General features: G+C 32.5%; 1 protein-coding gene across 1 annotated transcript; it reads right to left on the reverse strand.

The window, feature by feature from the left end:
* Positions 1–21588: 21588 nt before the first annotated feature.
* On the reverse strand, positions 21589–22538 carry DEFB113 (defensin beta 113). The gene is made up of 2 exons (XM_038005689.2): positions 22481–22538; positions 21589–21779 (listed from the first exon to the last, which is right to left on the reverse strand). The coding sequence occupies exons 1-2, from the start codon at positions 22536–22538 to the stop codon at positions 21589–21591; spliced, it is 249 nt and encodes an 82-aa protein (XP_037861617.1).
* Positions 22539–23545: the final 1007 nt, after the last annotated feature.

Consider the following 23545-nt stretch of genomic DNA (forward strand, 5'->3'; position numbering starts at 1 on the left):
TAAAATAACAACTTTATTGAGGTATAGTTGCTATAAAAAGAACTGCACATATTTAATGTGTACATATTGATGAATTTGGGCATATACAAATATCTATGATCTTATCACCTCCCAAAGGCTTTTTTCTCCAATTTAAAAAAAATTAATCATTTAAACATTTTTAGTTTTAGGATTTAAAATGGGAAGATTCGTTAACGTTGCTTAAATTGCTATCTTGCTTGAATATTTTGTATAAATCTCTTTTATTAGAAGAGTGGAAAAAACCTAGCAGATACTGGGATAAGAGAGGTTCTTTGAATAGTCACAAAGATTTGAACCTAGGCAGGAAACTGGTTTGCTGGGGGGATGAGTGTTGTTATGAATGACAAGCCTTAAGTTCAAAGAGAAAGAAGTAACATCTCTTAGTATTTCCTTATGTTTCTTTGCTTCAGAGTCTTCTCCTTTATAAAGCCCTCAGTATTGCATCATCATAGCATATACCAACTGATGAACTAATCCACATCTGGCCATAAGACTTAATGTTTCATCTCTACAAGAAATGTTTAAATTTTTAGAAAGGTCACATAAGGAGGAAGATGCCCAAAGTAATAGCATTAAATGTAATGGTAAATTATCAAATATCAGTGATGAAGGTATGTGAACAGCGCTCTTTCCCTAGGTTCTCAACATATAGGATCCAACTGAGATGGAGTCAAAGGTACTGATAATCCAGTTCATGCCATCTGCTTTCAGTGAAGTTATATTAGCATACAGTCTTACTATTATTTGAGTAACTAGACATTTTAGGAAAAAATTGAACATATGATTTTGAATTTTTTGCCAAATATTTTAGGTAATGAGATATGCTTTTTCACTATTTAAATTAATGATAGATATCTCCTTATTTGTATTATCTAGAGAGATGCTATTTATTGCCTTTGATGCCAGAGGGAAAAAGCATTATCTTGCCAAGTTAAAAATGCATCCTCAGATTACACTGTCCTACATGAGGGGTGTGAAGCATGTATGTTGACTTAATTGGAATTTACAAATAATAGAAGATGACAGCTGTCAAGTACTAGTATTAAAAAAGAATAGCATTATTTAAGTGGAAATTGTAAATTAGCATTTTTCCACTAGTGACAAAACAACAAATAGCTTCTCTCTAGATAATAGCTATGTACAACATAAAAATGTATATTTATGCACAAGAAGGAATCACAAATTTTTCAATTTTTAGATGAATCTATGCACATACATTCACATTGTCTCTTGGGTTTATAATGAAACTGAAAATGTCATGAAAATTTTCACCTTTTTTCCCAAAGCAAGTGACATGAGGCACATATGTAAATCATGATAACATAACTGGAGCTAATTTTATTATCCAAATGTGGTTGCACTAAATAACAGTCTTCTTTATTTTAAGATCACCCCTGTATGGTTTTAGTAAAACAAACCCTGATTGTAATTCCATTAGTCTTGAGTTTAGAATGATGTAATAAAATAACAACCCTCATAATTATCATCTGACATATTTTATTTGAATTATGAAGCAATTCAAATGATTTGTGTCTTTTATCCAAAATACTTAGATGTTTGAGTTTACTCAGAGTCAGACTTATTGTTAGAGCTAGATTTCTTTGGTCTCATCTGTGCTGCTAAGGAATGAAGTTGGACTTCAAAGAGGAAACTATTGCAGTTCTAGACCACTCATAAATCAGAACGCCCTAGAGTTATGATTTTTTTGTTTTATTTTCTTAAAGTGAGTGGAATTATTTTCCTGGGTGTGTGTAAAATGATTGTTTACAGGGTCTTTACACACATAAGAAAAATACTTTTCCTATCTCAAGTACCCTGAAATGTGTTAAAACAGCTCTTTCAATGATCTCCATCAAGATACTTTCCTTGGCTATTGATTCAATCTCATAGTAGAGTAGTGTGTACAATGAAAGTTTACAAATGAGGGTACACAGTTTAAGTATGTGAAATCCAACATGGTAAATATTATCTCCCCTGTTTACTGCAATGGTTGTCAAGAAAGAGTTTCTCGATGAGATTTCTAGAAGTTACTTGCTTTTTAAGGTGTTTTAGTACAATGTAAAAGTAATTATAATACTATTTAAGAAGAATCTGAAAGGTATTATACTTTATGTTAGACACTTTGTGTATTTAAATGTCATTAATCTTCATAATGCTACAAGGTAGACTTAATTACTATATTTACTTCACAAATGAGGAAATTGATGTTGAATGAGTTTAAATAACCTGATAGATTTATATAGCCAATCCAATACACAGCAAAAGCCAAATCTGAACCCAGGTATCAATAATTCCAAAGTTTACACTCATTTAATTATCTGGTTAGTATTAATTGTTATGTAATTGGACCTGAGGTAATACAACCACTAAAGTTCTCAATTCTTCAGTTGAAAACACCATTTTGTGTTTTTCTCAAAGTAAACCTTGTGACATAATATAACCAAACCCATCATTAGGTTACTGAAAACCAACTGTTACTCTACTGCACAGTGCCCATCATATCTCAAGGATCCAGATGGTTGTACTTTAATATTCTATCTAAGTAGTCAGTCTGGACAACCAGCCTGTAGTCATTTAATCAAGGCTTTTAAATTGTCTCCTACAATAATATGACTCACCAGGAGCTTTATTTACTAAGATCACAGTCTTTTATTTGTGATTTACCTTTGGGACGATAACCAACCATTTTCTTAACAATCTGGTCACTCTTTTGTCTCCAGTTGACATTGACCAAGATGCAACTCTCCAGAAAGATGTTTTACCCTCTCAATTAGTATTTACATTTTACCGTGTGGCAATGGGGCCAGAAAGAAAAATGAAACAAAGACAAAGACAGGAATCTTCATGATTGAAGACAGCCGAATCAGCAGCTCTGCAATGTTTGAATAAGAGAAAAGTGGAGAGTGTATCTTTTTATACTTCTCTCCATGCAGTTGTATGAATTTAGTCACTGGGGTTTATCAAAAATTAACACTCCTCTTTAGCAGTGTCTGGGGCATAAGTGCTGGACATTCCTTTTCTTTTATCTTGGGATAAAAAGGGATATGATATGCACAGCATATAACTATCTTTCCAATAACTAGTTGTCAAGGAAATGCATGCCACTGAGAATCTCCTATTGGAGGTCTGAAGAGTAGAAGCATGAGAATTTAATCTTTGCTTTTACTTCAGTTTTTCTTTTTAATATAGTTATGCATAATGCATAAACTAGTGAATTTAAAAAGCAATATACTCATGCCCATAATCCCAGCACTCTGGGAGGCTGAGATGGGCAGATCCCAAGGTCAGGAGATCGATACCATCCTAGCTAACACGGTGAAACCCCGTCTCTACTAAAAAATACAAAAAAATTAGCCGGGCGGGGTGACGGGCGCCTGTAGTCCCAGCTACTTGGGAGACTGAGGCAGGAGAATGGCAAGAACCTGGGAGGCGGAGCTTGCAGTGAGCTGAGACTGCACCACTACACTCCAGTCTGGGTGTCAGGGCGAGACTCTGACTCAAAAAAAAAAAAAAAGAAGTAATATAAATTCTTGTCTCCTAATTTGTGACTTTAGTTACTGGAACATATTTCTCCCCCGATCTGTTGTTATTGCGAAAACCTCCCTCATCATTACTGAAATAAATAATTCTTTGTTGTCTCTTACATGCAATGTAGATATTAGGGACACTGAGGTATAAGATAATTTCACAATAAGCACACAAACACACATTCACACACATATACAGGCAGATAAAAATTCTATGTTTCCAATATGCTAAATGATGATACACGCAATAAGTAGTAAGTCATTTTAATAAAAAAATTGATTATTTGGATGTTCTCTAAGAAGATATTTTAGCTATAGTTATTAAAGAAAGAGTATGTTTAGCAAGAGATCCAAGTCATATTTTGTTACTTCCAGGTCTTAAAAAAGAATACCCAAGCAAAGCAAAGCAAAATATGACTGGAAGTACTTACGAGTAGTGGTTACCATGGCCCACTAAAGAGAAGTCAAAATAAAATGCCCTATTCAGAGACATTAAATGTCTCTGATTTTGATGGTTTTTTTATTAAAGATAAATTTAATAAAGCTCATTAAATTTAGTTGACAAATCAAGCAACTTGGAACATTGCAAATTATTCAATGGCTGTTTATGTAAGACACTGTTGAATTCCAAGCACCAGTCTCTGGAACAGGTTTGCAAAGGTGGAATTTGGTCCTCAGAACTATTTATATACCTAAATGTGAAAATTATCTAATGCAGAAAAATATATGCATACACATATATACACATGTTTATATAAAATATATTGAAAAGTATATAGAGAAACATTTTATGATCTTCTCACAGAAAAGGCCTTTTTAAGCAAGAAAAATGCTTTAAAAGCCATATAACAGATGATAACAATTTAACTATGTACAAATATATAATTTTTTATGATCCCCAAACAAGCAGTTTGAATAAAACATTTGTAACATATAACAGTCAAGAGTAGACATAAAAATATACATAAAGACTGTGTAAAATTATTTACAGATATGAATAATCCTAAAGAAAGTTAAATGATGGTTATAAAAATTAAATCACAGGAGAGAAAATACAAAAATACAATAAACTTATCAAAAATATTTAACATTCTGGGAATGAGGAAGATATAAATAAATTTCCCTATGATTTTTTTTTTTTATAATTACATGTTGCCTTTTTTCAGTTATAGGGCAATGATGAGTTGTAGACCCATTGTGGGAAACAGGTAGTATAGCCTAGCAGTGTATAAACATTAAAAATCCACATATACTTTGACCCAGCAGTTTTACATATTCTCATTTTTTCTGCAGATAGCTTGCATAAAACTGCACACAAAGATGTATGTACAGGGATTAGGTATCCTGAATCCTGCTCCGCACCGTGTTTCCTGACTACCTCTGTATTTTGGAGTGCTTTTGTAGAATTTTTTCAAAGTTCTTGTCTGCTGCCTTGTACTTGTCTGGGTTGGGAGGGCTATGGAGTGAAGAATCCCAGTTTCTGACTGGACCTGAGTAGGTACTGATGTGGTGTCTTTCTTTTAGGTAATCTTCTGACCCTCTAGCCTTCCACACAATGCCTACTGTTAACCAGATGTCTCTGGAAGTTCTGGGATTCATGCTTAAAGGGACCCTAGACCAAGGCCCCTGGTTGGGCAAAAGGTAAGATGGGTAGATCATGCTTGCTGGTTGCCACAGAATTTCTTGTGCAAGATAATGAAAGATAAGGCTGCCAAAATGGTACTGACAATCTGATATTGGGCAATTTTCACCTAAATCTGACAGAGAGAGAGTTCAGAGCTTAGAGCTACTTATGGTTCATTGATTTGAGCTGCATGTTTGGAACCATGGAAGGGGGACTTCTAGCACATCTGTATTTCCATAGCATTGTCAACTCCAGCCTACAACACTCGAGAGAACCACATTCCTTCTCCACCTGCTGGTACTTAGGCTCTATGAAGAACTGTCACATGCAGTGACTGGACTGTAAACAAGTATGTAATATACCCTTTCTCCACTCATTCTATTCTACTCCCTACCTTCCTCCATTTGTCAGGGGGTCCTGAGGATGAGTGAACTTGTCTTCTGGTAATTTTCCAGATTCTTGCTCCTCATTTTGAAATGCTAATGGAGCCTTTAGATTAGTCATTGTCTTCTCTTGCCTTTAATGGATGTAGTGATTTTATACTATCCTTCGTTGGATGACAGTCTTTGAATGAGACTACTCTTCTTGCTCAAACTGTAGGCTCCTCTTCTGCCCTTGCATCTTGTAGTAGTGCATAGATGGGAGAATAGTTTAACTAAAATAGATCACATTCTAGGAAGGCGGTGATTAATGCCTGAGAGTTCAATAAGTGATTGGATGTGTTGTTCCACCTTTATGTTGTAAAATTCATAGCCATAAATTTGACATGAGCAGAAACAAATTATTATTCACATTTTCCGTCATATTCTGGATAAGACTTATATTTGTGGTCATCACCAACAACTCACAGTAACAATCGAGAAAATTATTGAAACCTTCCTTCACAGGAAGCACGATGGTGCAGTATCAGTAGTAATGACAAAATCAGCAATACAGAAAATGACTAAAACTGCAGAGGCAAAATATACATTATTTCAAAAAAACCAGGTTCTGAAGAACCATGAGCTTATGAGTAATAAAAGCATTCCTGACTTTTTAAAATAGTGACAAGACCTGAAATTTGTGAGAATCAGGCATTTGGCAATAAAAAACATAAAGAAATGTTTCCAGGCTCTATGAAAAATCTTAACATGCACTGACTGAACAACAAACTAATATGTAATATACCCCTTCCATACTCACTCTAAATCTTCGCTGACACATAATGATTCCTCACATGGACCCCAAAATTTTGTGTTGCATTTTAAATTAAATTATGTGTGTAAACAGGCATTCTGTAAAAAAAAAAAAAAAAATTGTTGTGATGGTGTACACCCAAAAATAAATTCTGCCAGAATGCTATTTCTGCACTTAACATGTTTTTTCTTAAAATTAGATACCAAGATTTACCATACAGGAAACAAGTATTTCTAAAAACAAAAATCAAATTATGCATTATTACCTATAAAATTCTTTCCTCTTCTATTCTACTGCTAACAGGCATATATTTTTGGCTAAATGAATCTCAGATAAATACCAATTCCAAACCTTTTCCAACCCTTTTAATCCATAAACCAAATTCCAAACCAATTCCAACCAAATCCAAAACCAATTCCAACCTTTTTGATCCATAAAAGTCATTTTCTAGTTTCTCATGTTCACGACCTCAAAATGAAATATGCTGGTTTTCTAGCTCGCTTTTTCCCCCAATTAATAATCTAAGAAAAGCAATGAAGCTTTTTTATTTTTACTGTTTTGAAGCTAGGAGAAACGACTATTTAGTAACGTTCTCTCTAATTTTCCTGACTTCTCTTTCAAAATATTCATCTATACATAATAATGATATATGTATGCATATATCACACACACCCATACACAAACACACAAACACATATATATGTATATATAAATAATTTGCAGATAGCTCTGTTTCTCCTTGGTGGATTCCTTCTTTTTAGTATTCCTTTTTTATTTCTCTGGAAAGATGGAGATACAATGAAGGACTAGCAGAGGAGAATGTCCCAAGGGTGCATTTTCTTTTCCAGACTCTACCACAGCTGTTTTATTGTTTTGTTGCTCTTTGTTTCTCAGTTACCTTAATGTAAAGTAAGCGTTTTGTAACTCAGTGATGTTTTGCTAGGTGTGTTGTAAATTACTGTCTACTTCTGAGAGATAATTTCTAAACTCTTAAGATGTCATGCCTGATAAAGCGTCTCTGTGTGCCTGAGCATCTGGGGTCACACCGGATACTCAAACAATGTGATATAGGGTGGGGACTTCAGGTCATGAAGTATCAATTCAAATTCCTGAACACTGAAGTGGGCTGACTAGGGTGATATCTCATATGTATTGCCACACATTGCTGGGAAAAGTAGCATTGTCCCTGACTGCCCTGGGAAAGGACAACTGGAAGCTCTACTCTTGAAACTTCCCGGAGCTCTGCCTTATGTGTCTCTTCTATTTACCGATTTTAAGTATATTTTTTACTATAATAAACCATAATCATAATAACTTTCATTTAATTCATTTCGCCCTTCTAGTGAATTATCAAAACTGAGGGTGGTCTTAGGGAGCCCTGGACTTGCAATTTGGGATCAAATGTGAAGTTGGTTTTAGAGACTGCCCCCTAAATTTGCACCAGGAATGAGAAATGCACCTTCTTCTACTCATCCTTCAGAGCACAGCTTAAACTTCACTTTATCAGAAAATTATTTTCTGACTCCAAGGGCACTTTTTTTTTTTTCATTTAATAGTGTATCGGTTCTTAGTATGCACTGACTGAACAGTAAACAAACATATCATTCTTATGTTGAAGTCCTGCTTCTCAATGTGATTGCACTTGGAGACAGGATGTTTAAAAAGGTAATTAAAGTTAAGTGAGCTCGTAAGTGTGGGGCTCTAATCCAATAGGATCGTGTCCATATAAGAAGAGAGAGAGACACTGGGGATGCACATCTCAGATGTCCATGTGAGGGCAAAGAAAGAAGAAAAGCCTTGCAAGTCAAGGAGAAAGGTTTCAGGAGAAGTTAAGCCTGCCAACATCTTGATCTCAAACTTTCAGATGCCAGAATTGAGACAAATAAACTTCTGTTTTTTAAGCCATCCAATCTGTGGTATTTTGTTATGGCAGCTCTTATGGGCTAATATTGTTTCTTCACATCATATTTTCTCATCATGCCAGCAAATTCACCTAAATGTTATTTAGTACAATTAAAATTCAATAATTAATTGCATGATTCTATCACTTCCTGGCCTTTTGGCTAAGATCAAGTGTAATTCATTGCATGATTCTTAATTTAATGTGTTTTCATTCCCTCCTCATTCACACTTACTTGAGTATCTTCCTGATGATATCAGTGATCTTGGTTGCTACTCAATCGCCAACATTTTGTATAGTGAAACAGAGTAGATACTTGATAATGTTTGAATGAGTGAATGAGTAAAAAATGAATCAATAAAAGATTGAATAGCTAATAAAATTACTGTAGGTGAATATTTACAGCATAACTACCATTTGAGAGACCTCTCCAGTTACCTATCCCCTAATATCAATATAACTTTATTTATGCTCTGAGCCTAAAGATTCATCGATCAGTGACTTGACTTCTAGATCTGACAATGAACAAATCTCATCTCAGCCTAAATCATGACTGCAACCACAAATGAACTTAGTTGGAGCAAACCACAAAAACATACTGTTCTCACATAAATTCACCGTCACTAATTTCAGGGGAGCAGGAGCCTGATTCTTAGTGCTGCCTGGCAATCCTATCACATTTCCTGGTTCCGTCACTCTTTCACTCTGTTAGTGAATTATTTCATGCCCTCTCCTCAATTCCGACATCAACACAGCCTTTTCCCATTTTTTAAAATCTTAGGTGATGACCTTTATACTTCACTAAAAAAATTGGGGCAATAAGTAAGGAACTTTACCAATTTTCATGACAGTTGCTATTCCTCTATTTCACAGGCAGGAATTACCTCAGTTCTCTCCGATACTACTCTGAGTGAATTCTCTATGCTGTTGTGATCCTAGCTAATGACGACATCTCCACTTTTGCTTTAGATGCATCCTTCTTATCTACTCAATGATGTCACTCTAGCAACTCTCCTTTTCTCTTTCATCATCAATTTTCTTTGCCAATAATTTTTTTCATTGCTTAAAAGTGTTTTAAAATTTTCAAGGATAAATATTGAAATAACAATCTGTCTTGACCCCATCTGACCTTTAATTACTGAACCATTTGCTTTGTTCCATTTACTGACAAACTCTTTAAAATAATGTTCTACATTTTCTCACCAATTTCCATCTTCTAATTCTCTCTTGAACCAGGTTTTTTGCTTCTTCTCCACTTTTGAAATTGCCTTAATCATGATCTTCAAAGATTTTCGCATGCTAAATTCATTGACCATTTATTTGTCTTTCTATTCCTTGGCTTATAGCAATAGTTGACACATGCTCTTAAGTCGGTTTATATCACACTTACCTGGTTGTCTCCTAATATATTGGCCATTTCTCATTAGTCTCTTATACTAATTCTTCAACTCAGTTGTCTTTAAATTTTGGACTACCCCAAGGCTTAATCCTAGAAACTTTACCAATACTCATTCCCGAGAAAATCTCATTATCTCATTCTATCTGATGATTTCAAATGTCATTTAAAAGTTGATGATTCCATTTTTAAAAAGCTCTAGCTTGACCTTTGTCTTGAATTTTATACAAATATCCAACTTACTGTTTGACCTTTCCAATTAAATATTTGACCTCATGTGGCCAAATTGAGCTCTTGACAGAGAGGCATATCCTTGCCAAACTTGTACCTCTCACAGTTTTCAATCCCATTTCTTGGCAACTCTGTTTTATAACTACTCAAACAAAAATTTTAGCGTCATTCATAGTCTGCAAAGATATAAGTCACATCCTCATTATTTGTCGCCAGCAATTCTTTTGGCTCTACCTTCAAAATGTATCAAGAATGTGATTACTTCTCACATACCCACTCTTGCCATTATGAAGAGGAAAGTCTTCTAGGAGTGTCAGAATAATAGAAATTAAGAGGAGAAAAGATATTTTAATGAGTATTATTACATATTACACATAAGAACCACTTTAAATAGTTTAGAAATATATGAATTAAGATTGAAATTCCCATTTGCAAGACTGAATAACGCAGACTACAGCTTTATTTGTATTTCCATATTGTATTCATTGTTATTTATGAATGGGCAAACTGAAAGCTAGTTTAATAATTTGTCTAAGATTACATGAGTCAACAATAGGTACTCTAGAATTAAAATTAGAAATGGTTTCTTCCAGGATTTTCAGAGTTTTCCAGATCAGCTTTCAAATTAAATTAAAAACCATAACAACTTGAATGAAATCATGCCTGCTTAATAGGAAATAAGTAGGAATGTCTAGAATGTTTTATTATTTTCCAACATTTATTGATTAACACCTACTATATTATAAGTCTGACCTAGGTTTGAGATGAGACAACTATGTTATTGCCACAATATTCTTAGAATTCCATTCTTCAAAGTTTTATTGTAAATTTTAATTATTTCTTTACTTATCATTATATTCAATTTCTTAAACTCAATTCTCATCCCTGGAGTGCTTTACACATTTGTGTCTTCTCTTCTCAAATCTTGGAATCTGATCCTTATATCTGGCTCCTGATAGACACTGACACAGACATTAGCTATCTTCTTGTCTCTAACTTGTGCCTTCTACTAACTTAAACTTGTTTTTTGAAAAACAGCAGTGTCACCTTTTCAGCAAAAGATAGATTCCAAGACCTCTAGTGAATGCCTTAAACCTCAAATAGTACCAAACCCTATATATAGTGTTTTTTGCTATATATTTATACTTATGATAAACTAAAAATAAAATAGAAAAATTATAACAATATACTGTAATAAAAGTTGGTGAATGGAGTCTCTGGCTCTTACTCTCCAAATATCTTATTGTACCCTACTCACCTTTCTTTTTGTGATGATGAGAGAAGACACGATGCCTACATGATGAGATGAAGTCACCTGAATGACACAGTCATTGGGACATAGCCTTCCACTACTATTGGACTGTATATTCTGGAATCGGTGTAACCGTCCCTTACTTGCAGTAAATGGCTTAGCACAATTAGTTTGAGGGGCTCTTTTGCTGAAGTCTTCTTTAAGGTCAGTGCTTTGTGGCACAAGACACTGCCATCCATTGAAACACATTTTCTGTTCGTGTCTTCTACCCACAAATGTAATGCCTTTTCCGTTTTAACTAAGTACTTATTATGCACTATGGCCATAACTTTTGCAGTTTGAGGTATGATGGTCAAATTAGCATAAATTTATTTTTCTTTCTCAAAATTACACAGATAGATTTGTTCTTACCATGGGTTTTAGCAAGCTCAGCATATGTTTTTTTCCTTTATTAAGTCAGGAATTTTTACGTTTTCACTTAAAGCACTTTACAGCTTCTCTTTGACATATCTGAATTGCCATCTTGAGTTTTGCAGCCTTATTGAGTAAAATAAATGTTATTTCAATACAAGCACTGCTATACTGTGATAGCTGTTCTGATAACTGAGATGGCTACAAAGTGACTAACAGGTGGGTAGCACAGCATGGATACACTGGACAAAAGTTTAATTCATGTCTCAGGAAGGATGAAGCAAGAAGGTGCAAGATTTTACCACGCTACTCAGAACAGCAAAATATTTAAAACTTAAGAGTGGTTTATTTCTAGAATTTTCCAATTAATATTTTCAGACTGTGGTTGACTGCAGGTAATTAAAACTGTGGAAACTGAAATCACACATAAAAGGGGGCCACTGTACAAATCACTCAAATCCCCAATGGGTATTTGATCTTTGTCCTAATGAAACCAACCCAGTAGTCTCATAGACTGTTCTTTTGGATAAACATAAAAATTGACCTTTCTGATCTTAAAACTTGAAGCTTACATTTGTTTTATCTGAGTTCCTTCCTCAGGAAAGGAACTTCTCAAAAAAAGTATCAAAGAACTGAAACTCACCAGATCACCATATCCTGACAATGAGATGCCTGACCCCTCATTCATCATGACTTCTTTGGTACCTCTCCCTGGTTACCGTTTTTTTACACATTGTTACATTTCTTCCTTGCTATATAAATCCCTAGTTTTAGTCCATCAGGGAGATGGATTTGAGACTAAGCTCCCAACTCCTCCGCTGCAGTCCCTGATTAAAGCCTTCTTCCTTGGCTGTATTTATTGTCTCAGTGATTGGTTTTCTGTGCAGTGAGCAACAGGATATAGACCCTACCAATGGTGTTTCACTATCACTAGTATAGGATTCCTGTTTTGATCATTAATTTTAGTTAATATGGTAGACATTCCCACTAGGTTCACAAAATTTCTGATTAAAAATCATAACAAAAACAACAAAAGCAAAACAATAATCCTGAACCACTAGTTAGTTTTTAAAAACAAATGTTTGGTTACCTGGTAAAATTTGACACATGGTGAATTTAACCTTTGTTTTTAGATAGAAAACAAATTCTAATCTTCATATTTTTCATCGTGTTTTAATATTTGATAAACTACTGGTACTGTCTAATACTTTTATTAAGGTTTAAATTACAGATCTTAATGCATTTTCCTATTCCATCCAGAGCTAAGTAAGAAAATGCTAATAAGCTCAGGCAATGTTTTGTGAGTCTAAATTCTTTATCCAAAGTTCACATTGTATTTAAACCCACTTCTTAATGAATCAGTGCTTAATGGATCAATGTTTAGATTGTATTTCAACTCAGTTCTTAATGAATCAAAACCAAATCTATTATCCCTTTCTGAATGAGATTCTTGTGAGGTGATAGAGGACGGGCTAGTGAGTTTATCTGTATTTTCCTGAACTTATACTTTTAGCTCTTGCTTAGGCTTTTTGTGTCTTGACTCCAGTAACCTGATGGTGATTTGCTTTTCACTCTCAAGACAGTCTCTTTTACAACGACCGTAACGTTTGGTGCAACGATCAGCATCCACCAAGGTACATGTTGCTACAGTAAAAGAAGAGTAACAGAAATTACTAATCTTTTATTTAAGCATATATTACTTCTGATTTCATAGAGTATGATATGTACATTGGACCAAAAAAAATACACAAAAGATACCAAAAAAAATACACAAAAACTATCTTATACCCCCATGTATATGCAAAATTAAAACTTGTTTTAAAATTAATATATGATTTAAAACTTCGTGACATATATTATTCTTCTCAAAAAGATTCAAGATATTTTTAGAGCTACATGACAATGTATACAATCTTTCAGCTATTTTTGGACAATCATATAATATCTAAAGTTTTTGTTTGTTTGTTTGTTTTGAGACGGAGTCTCGCTGTCTCCCAGGCTGGAGTGCAGTGGCACGATCTCGGCTCACTGCAAGCTCCACCTCCCAGGTTCACGCCATTCTCCTGCCTCACCGAGTAGCTGGGACTACAGGCGCCCACCAGCATGCCCGGATAATTTTTTGTATTTTTGGTAGAAACTGGGTTTCACTGTGTTAGCCAGGATGGTCTCGATCTCCTGACCTCGTGATTCACTTGCCTTGGCCTCCCAAAGTGCTGGGATTACCGGCGTGAGCCACTGCGCCTAGCCAATATCTGAAGTTTTTAATATTTTAGGATTATGATAAACAATGTGGGTTACATATTTTAATACTTACATGACATATCCTTATGATAGTTGTAAAAAAGTTTTATTTTAGGATTTTAGTACTGCCACAAAAATATATGCAATTTTTGCCCCATTGCAATTTTGATTTTTATGTCCTTATTATGTTGAATACTTTTCCTTCTTTTTATAAAATTGTATAATTGTATATAATTGGAATTTTTAAAAATACATTCATAAAAACTTAAAAAATATATTGTGGATAGTAACTTTTATCTGTCATATTTGTCACCAGTTGGTCTTCCTTACTTGTTATTTTTTGTATTGTTAGTTATGGATTTTAAACAATAACACTTTCATTACAAGATACATAAATGTTCAATTTAAAAATGTAAACAATTTTGCATTTTTATATGCAGTAATGTACAAAAATCATCTATTTTAATGTGTTATTTTACTTTCAAAATAAGAAATTCTTGCATAGAATTTTTCATCGTAGTATATTATTTATTATAGTATTTTTCTCTTCATATCAACTGTACTTGTCAGATATGTAGCTAACTTCCTTTCTTTTAAACGATTAAATAATTGTTCCACACTATTTATTAAAATATTTTCTCCATCTCTTTAAATGATTTTCACTATATGCTTAATGTTGTTATATGCTAAATTCTCACAAACTAGATCTCTTTCAGCTATCAATGGCATTTTATGAATATAGCTACGGATTTTTGAAACAGAAACAGCTTAGATTACAAAAATGTATAATAGAAAAAGCATGTGCTTTATTACATTTTATTTCTTTATGTATAAACTTTAAAAATAAAACAAAACAAACTTGCAGAAGAGTACCTAAACACAAATGCTCAGCTAGGAGTGTTATTAAACACTAGGGACCTATGTAAACATTACCCAAGTCAAGAAATAGAATGTTTCTGGCACACTTGTGCCCCCTTACAGCCCATATATTTTTACATCTCATTCACTCACAATTTTGTTTTTGGAGATTTGTTCTTATTTTGCATAACTGTAATTCTTCCATTTTCATTATCATATAGTGGACTGTTATATGCATATACTAAAATTTAGCCTTATCTGCTGATGAATATTCAGGTTGTTTCCAGTTTTTGAATACTTTTGTACTTGACTCTTGGGGCATATGCTCAGGCATTTTTGTTGGGCATATCCCTAAGGGTGAAATGCAATGGCAATGTGTCTGCATAGCTTCAACATTAATAGATAACGCCAAGTATATTTTCAAATCATTGGTGCTAACTTAAACTTCCAGCAGCATTGCATAATACTTTCAGACATCTAAAACCCAAGAAATGATTGATATTTTTAATTCAGTAATTATGATGTGAATGTAATGACACCTCATATATCTTAACCCATTTTATATTTCATAATAAAATGCCCATTTTTCTGATTACCAAAAAAGGGTAACATATTTTCTTATGTTTACTGACCTAATAAATATCTGTTGTTTAGAAAGTGATCCATCTTTGGTTTTCTATTGGGCTGTCTTTTTTATATTGTTTTATGTATGTTATTTATATATTCTAGTTGTGTTCCTTCTGTATGCTAAATGTATTGCACATATTTTTCTCAATATAGAGCTTGCTTTTTTTTTACTTGATGTGTTTTGATTTACAAAAGTTTCCAAATTTTAATGTAGTCAATATTATTTTTTCTACTGATTAAGAAATACTACTACTTGTATGTCAAAATTGTTAATAAATTCTTTTATGTTAACTTGTATGGTTTATTGTTTTGCCTTTTTCCATGCTTGCATCTCAGGTTATTTGGAATGAGATTTTGCATGTGGTAAGAGGCAATAGTCAAATTTCATTTTTTCTTCATATGACTATGCAATGAAACCAGTCCTGTTTATTGAAAAGCTTATTTATTACATTGTTCTGTAGTGCCATCTTTATCTGTTTCTTGGTTCTCTGTTCTACATTGATGTATTCAAAAATTTATATGTATTAGGTAATTTTTGAAAAAATTACATCATAATGAATCTGAACAGCAACAAAAAGAAATAGAAAATCTAAATGTTTCTAAATTCAATAAGGGAATAGAATCTATAATAATTAAGCTTCTATAGAGAAAATACCCAGCCCAGATAGGTTCACCGTTGAATTTTAAACATTTAAAGAAGAAATAACACCAATTATACACAAACTTTTCCAGATAATAGAAAATAAAATGATGTTTCTAACTTATTTTATGAGATCAAAAATGCCTGGTATTAAAACTGATCAGGACATTACAAGAACGAAAATTAAAGGTGAAACTTACTCATTAACACAGATGCAAAAATTTCTGGTGCATAATATCCTCACATGATCATTTTGATATCTGTAGCATATATACTAATATATCTGATAAAGTTTAGTTCTGCCTTCACTTTTTCGTTACAGTTTTATCAAAGCTTTATTAATTTTGTTAGTGTTTTCAAAAACCAAAATGTAGCCTTTTTTATTTTCTCTAGTTTGTCTTCTACTTATTATATTTAATTATGTCTCATTACATGCTTATAACTGTCATTTTAATTTGATTTTCTTTTTTTAACTTCATCAGTTAAAATTTTACATTTTAGTTTTAATTCTTTTTATATATATGGATATAATTATATTAATTTCCTTGTAAACCCTACTATGAACTTTAATTTATCTCATTTTTATTATCATTCAGTTCAAAATATTTTCTAGTATCCATTTGATCATCTTATAGATTCTGTTATTGATATTCCAAGAAATATACACTGCTGTTCTCAGTTCATTCAGTTTCTCTAGGGTCTAATTGATTTTAAGCCTTCACTTCTGGGACTTATAAATAAATTTAATATATTATAGTTTTCTTAAGAATTTAAATACTTAGAAGAAAACTCAGCCCAAAAAAGTTGAAAGATCTTATCTTCATTATCTCATTTTATCTGCATATCAATTTGGAAAATGAGGTAGGTAAAGTACACCAGTGTAATGACATTATCAATGAGAAAACCAAGATTTGATATAATCAAGACACTTCTTTAATTGACAAGACTGCATTAAAAATCTGCATTCTACAATTAATAATTTATTATTTCTATTTCTAATGAGAAGTTTTACACAAATATAACAGAGACATCTATCTTACCTGGTAGAATGAAGGTCACATAACACAGAAAATAGAGATAGTAAAAGATCCTCATTCTGTAGAAAGAAGCTGTTGAAAGATTTGGTAACAGAATGCAGAGACTAGAGAACTTTCCAAAAACCCAAAAGACATTTACTATTTATAGTTTTCTAGTGGAAGAGAAACTCTCATTATCCAGAAATTATTTTAATTTTGTGTGCCTGTCTCTGCTCCAATGACTATGGCTGTGGGCAGAATTACCCAAATTGAAAACACTTGAAAATAATGGAGCTTTTGGTAGGCATCCCTCTGTGAATGATAGCTGTAAACACGGCATCTTCATATCATTGCTAATTAATTAATGATCAACACAAAGGGGCATCCATGGAATAAACTTAAGGTAAATATTTATTTACTACTTCAGAAATAAAACAACAGAACATTGTCCATTAATCTGCTGATTACTTTTCAAAATTTACTGTAGTCACTAATCTGGTGTGTCAATTTATCAATATGCCTGCATATCAAAAATTTTTAATTATATCATGTTATCTCATTAATTTTGCCCAAATTCTTCATTTACAAGACCCAAATATTAAGCCTCACGTTTGTCACTAATTTCTGTTACATTTTTTTCAGACATAACTTACATATTCATGAAACTCTTGTTTTCTTAGTAAAGCTCAGTAATTCTCCACTTTTTTTAACATTTAAATAATTTATTACATGCATATAATGAATAATGAGAAGAGACTTTGTAATGAATAGCAATAACTTCCTGCCCACTAGGCCTTCTAGTGATTACTAACATAAGAACAAGGATGTAGTTTATATCTTATCTTGGCTTACCAACCAGAGTACATCTCTTGGTTTCTGCTAAGAAAACTACAAATTTAGATTGTTTGCACTCTTTTCTAGGCTATCTTTATCAAATATTTTGAAGTTATGTTAATTTTAAAAAAATGTTATAGGTTATCTTCAACAAAACACATTTTTCCTATCAACTGTAGTTGCAATATTAAGCCTCACTCATTTAAAATGAAAATATTTGCCCTCTTGCCAGTTACTCCAGCAATTCTCTCCATTTTTCACATCCCATTCATTTGTTGCACATTTCCTTTTATGTTGTGAAAGATAATATGTGTACTCTGTGTATAATTAGAATTAAAACATATGCTTATTTTTAGACTGTAATACAATAAGCATTACCAAGTATTTTGCCTTTTTCTATGTGCCAATTATCACAATACATAGGTTAATCAAAGAGAAATGCTCTTGGTTTCAAAGTCAAATTGACATCATTATTAACATTATTACCATCAATAATTTATATTTTTCTTATCTTTTTTCTGCTATCTTTTTCTTAAGTGTTTTTGTGTTTTTCTTTTAATTATTTCATATTTATTTAAGTCATTATTGAAAAGAATTTCTTCTTGCAATTTTCTTGGTGCATATGGACAAAATATAAATAATAGGCATTCCGTATCTTCAAGTTTATCTCAGTAGCATAGGTGATTCCTGAGACTGCTGCATTCTAAGATTTTCTAAACCTGCCCTCCTGAGTTTAATTTACTGTGATCTGGATCTCGTGTCTTTTTGTTGTTGTTGTTCTTGTTTTTCTACCTCCAGAACTGTTTCCAGAAAAGATTTTTTTTAAATTAGAATTTCATTTCCTTTCTAAAAAATATTTTTATTCTGCCCTCACATTTAGTTATTTGGATGTTAAATCTAGGTTCAAAATCATGTTCCTTCAGAACTTGGAAGCTGTTACTCCACTAACATCCCGCATCCAGTCTTCCTGATGAAAACTCTAATGCTGGGATAGCTCCTTTTAAATGTTTTTATTTTTTTCTCTTTTGACGTCATTAGGACATTGGTTTTCTGATTCAATCTCCCAAACTTTATGATTCACACATTTCTTGTTGTACATTTCCTATGAATAAGTTATCTTTCTGGTATTGATGAGCTTATATCTTTCCCTGGATCTGGGAAATTTTCTTCTCTTTCTCTATTTTGTTTTTACTGATAAGTTCTTCCCTCCTTATTTGTTTGTTTATTTTCTCTCTTTTGGGGATTGTTTTTAAGTCAAACATTTAGCTATTCCTCTATAATTTTCTCTCTGACTTTTATGTCTATTTGTTATTTTTTGATTTTAAATAAATCTTTTACTTTTATATTTAGCTTTTGCAATTTTTAGGCAAACTTTTTTTTCATTTGCTAAAAAAGGAATATAAGTGTCCTTTTCTGTTCTCTGACCATTCTTATGTCATCGAATAATAGTCCTGTATTATAGGTGTAAAGGTTTCTTGAATATCTCTGTAAATACATTTTAGAGAGGTTTAGTTAGTTAGTTTGTTTTGTTTTATATTATATTCTTTTCCTTGATCTGTTTTCTCAGAGTCTAGCATTCTGTTTGCCATTGTGATCTTAGACATTCATGCTGCTGATTTTACTTACATGTTGGATGAATAACTGAATACATTGTAGGATTTCCTTGGTTGTCATGTATATCTTTTCCTCTCTGCAATGGAATTCTCATGGTAAAGTCTGTGAATGTGGGCTGAAAGGGCTTCCTTACTACAAGTAGAATGCCTTAGGACTCCCTATATCTTGAAGAAGAAACCTTGCTATTTTTCCAGAGGCAGAAGTTTCTATACCAGAAATCTTAGCTCTCTCCACAAGATTTTAATTATTCAATTAGATTGTGATTTTATTTAAAAAAAACTAAAAACCTCATGAGGGAAGAACTGTGGAGATTCTGTAATTTTTCTTGAATAAAGAAAGGCTCCTTGGATTTTTTGCAAGTCTAGTTAATTTGCAGAGCTCTTTATAAAGTGGATTTAGGCAATTTTGTGACAATCTTTTTCTTTTATGGAGAAGCAGATTTTCTAAATTTTTTGCTCCATTTTTCCAGAAGTCCTACCCATAATTTATTGCTTATTGCTACTTAACAAAAATTTCTGTAGTTTGAAAGTTAAGCTGTGTTCTGGTTTATATTCCTGTGCAATAAACCACTCTAAAACTTGTTGGCTTAAAGTAGAAGAAAAACACAACATTTTATTATGCTCATGAATTGTGTGTGACAAAAAATAACACAGGATATAATGGGGTATGGGGCTACTTATTTTCTTTATGTCTGAAAACTCACCTGAGAAGACACAGCCTAGGAGTGATTTCATATTGGCTAACTCCTTCCTATCCTCATTTGTGGGTTCCAGTTCTTCACACAGAATTATTTAAATCCTATTCCTTAGGATTTCAGACTTTACCACCTCAGTCTGTCATCTTTCATTGGGTGATTTTATCTCATTGCTTTAGTTAATGGCTCGACAAATCTATATTGGAAGCACATTTTTGTTTCTTGAGCTTTACACATGAATATAGCAGAAAAGTATAAACTTAATATGTCATAAATGTTCCTTTCCAAGATTGCTCCTCTGACTATATTTTCTAATGAGTAATCACATTGTTAGGCCAATATTTCAAATAAGAAAACTGCAAGTTATCAGTTTCTCTTAAACCTAAAATTCACTGAAACTCTTTGATTTCTTCTAAGTCAGACCTCTGTCCTAAATTTTTATACCATCCAAACTGTTGTTACAGGTTTAAGTAAGAAATACATTCGGTGGATACTTTAATTTCTGAATGTCAAGTTTTACTGATGCTTTATAATTCATAGGAAAGTTTATGTTAATGTCATTTTAATATTATCAAAGAAATTAATATGGAATGTGGAAACTTGGAAACCCATTGAATTCATTGAAGACAAGGACAAAAACAGAAGCATTAGGTACTGAAGTATAAGATGAAAGAAGTTAAATAAAATTCTTGAGGACCAAGAGAGAAGACCCTTGGATTGGCAGCCTATGTTTAAGATTGATTATAATAGTCAGCTCTGGATGTTAGAATTAGAAGTGACTTTTCTGTTATCTTTGAACATTTCTGTATTGTTCTAAATTTTCAAATTATTTTAAAATTTTAAAAACTCTTAAGATGTTTTTAATTTGCTTTTATCCTGATCATGAAATTATAAGTATATATGTAAAACAATATAATATTATAAAGAGTAAATAAATCAGTCATGAACCCATCTCTCCAACATAACTACTCTTAGGGTTTAGTGTTTTTCCTCCTGCTGTTTTTCCTTTTTGATGTATTTTTACATGGGTAAGGTGTTAACATATTTCATTTCACTCCCTTTTCAGTTTGGTTAGCTCTTTCTTAAAATTATTTTTATCAATTTTCTGTTATTTTGTGATTAGCATCTATGTAACTCTGTGTCCAAGAAACACACACATTTATATGGAAACTATGAGAAGGTACATAAACCATAATTTATGTTTAGTATCTCAAACATCATATGGAAATAAATATTTCTGTACCAGGCAAATAAATAGGTCAGAGATGAAGAGAAAAAGGATCAAAAGTCCTCTGTCAGTGGGTAGAGATAAACTTCTGCCAATTTAGTGAAGAAGATGCTACCACTCTTTTTTTCTTTATTTCTCTTGTACTAAGTCAACACTGAACTCTCCAGACATGATATAATTGCGTAATCTAGAATGCCAGAGATCAATCACTTAAATATAGATTGATAGATAGCAAAAATTAATTTGTATTAATAATATTATTATGATGTACTGTTATATAGTGTTTTATAATTGTCATTTATTTTCGGTAGAGTTTAGTAGTGATTTTGTTAATGACTGGCTTTTGGTAGTCCCGTACCACACAGCAGGGCTTAACATCACAGTAATACTGTACATATTCCCAGGTGTTACATTCCGACTTGCAGGCACCATGAACAAGTTGACATTCTCTTTTTCTCTCTGCAACTTCTCTTGTTTTTCTCTGTGGAACTAAGAAAAAGTAGCTATGAACATAAGTCCAGATTTAATATCCTTAGATACAGTAATGAATAAAGTAAACTCTTTAAAATGTAAAGTTAAACCATTTTGTTCCTGAAATCATGCCCAAGCAACTCTATTAAATTTTTCCCTCTATCAGCTGGTATAATATACTTATTTATGCAACAATATTGCTTTTGTCACCAACTTTTTAAATTATCATTCTGTAACTAGAACATTTTTAAATATCTAATTTTTGTATGCTTCCTCAAGAGTAAAGAGAAAAAGACATGGAAGAAATAGTCTACATGTTTTGTTTTCTAAATAATCATCCACCTCTAACCCCTTTTCTCTCTACCCCTACCAATCATTAGGTTGGCTGTAAAAAGCTTAATTTTGACAGTAGCTACAATATCACTTGGTAAAATTGATTTTGAAACAGAAGGCAGTAGGAAGTATCTAAAAAATTATAGTGTCATCACACAAAACAACAAAATAAATAAATTTAATTCTACATCTCAGGGAAATTTTTTTTTATTATTTTCTCAACTACCAGTTCTATTCTTTTCTTCCTCCATGAAAAAATAAATTGCCTTATAAGGAGGTCATATGAAATCTCGTAAGAATAATGTATTTGTTTCTATTATTTTCAGAGTAAAGTATTTATAAGAACATTTTGCCCTTTGTAGCTTTTCTATAATAACAAATATTACCTGATGGACCACAAGACACAGTGAAGACAAAGGTCAGAAAAATACAAAGCATCTTCATTGTTGATGCAGTTACACTTGAGAGAAGTTGGGACAGAGCTCAAAATGTCTCCGAGTTGAGCTAGTCTTTGGTAAAAGAAAGGTGGGCTCTTGTTTTTATAGCCTTCTTGGCATGATTACAATTCTGATTAATGCTGCCTTTCCTGATTGAGTGCATATTCATGTAAGTATTGTGAAATAGCAAACAAGTGTAGTAGAGAGTTTAGTGCTGTTACAACCTGGGTGAGCCAAATATGAATTCATTTCATTTTTGTAACAAGGGGGTTAAAGTATTCTTGGTCAGTAAATAATTAAAAGCACATAATCAATATCATTTACATTTTCAACTACATGCTTTTTTTGAGTATTTATTATGTACCATGGGCTGTTAGTACTTTATATGGATTAATTCTCATGATAAATTCTATAACATTGGAACATCTTAATTTCCAATTGAGAAAATTGTGATGCAGATTATCTAATGGCTCACAAATTATATATGTAGTCATTGGTGGAACAGAGATTGATTATCAGGTTATATGATGACAGAGCTCTTTCTCTCAGCCTCCACCCTCCTCATTCTCTCAACTGTGTGATGGGTTTCCATCATGTGTATTCTCTGTACACATGGCCTGAACCATACACTGTTTCTGGGACTCAATTTTTTGACAAATAGAAAATTAATATTTCTGTATCACTGTTTTAATACTGTTATATTAGCAATTATCATAGTTGCACTATAAGAGTAATCAGTATCATTATTTACATGCCATGTAATGATGACTCAGTCATGAGATTACCTTATTAATAGTAGACAGCAGTGTGTTAAGAATCTAAAGAACACTAGATTTAGATAGGGAAAACCAATCTTGGGGTCTGGTTCTCAGTTTACCATCTGTATATTTGGAATAAATATTCATCTATCTAAGCCTTAGGATTCTCTTCTTCATGGCCAGATTGGTAGGACCAATCATATTCCGAGTTTTCATAGCAAGGATAAGTAGAAAACATGTAAAAAAAAATTAATAA

The sequence above is a fragment of the Chlorocebus sabaeus genome, chromosome 17 (assembly GCF_047675955.1).
Source record: "Chlorocebus sabaeus isolate Y175 chromosome 17, mChlSab1.0.hap1, whole genome shotgun sequence".
NCBI lineage: Eukaryota > Metazoa > Chordata > Mammalia > Primates > Cercopithecidae > Chlorocebus > Chlorocebus sabaeus.

Bases quoted from the DNA above. Each gene is read 5' to 3' on its own strand.
- DEFB113 (XM_038005689.2), bottom strand. From the start codon at position 22,538: ATGAAGATGCTTTGTATTTTTCTGACCTTTGTCTTCACTGTGTCTTGT. The intron at 21,780-22,480 runs GTAATATTTGTT...ACTTTTTCTTAG, and splicing joins TGTGTCTTGTGGTCCATCAG to TTCCACAGAGAAAAACAAGA.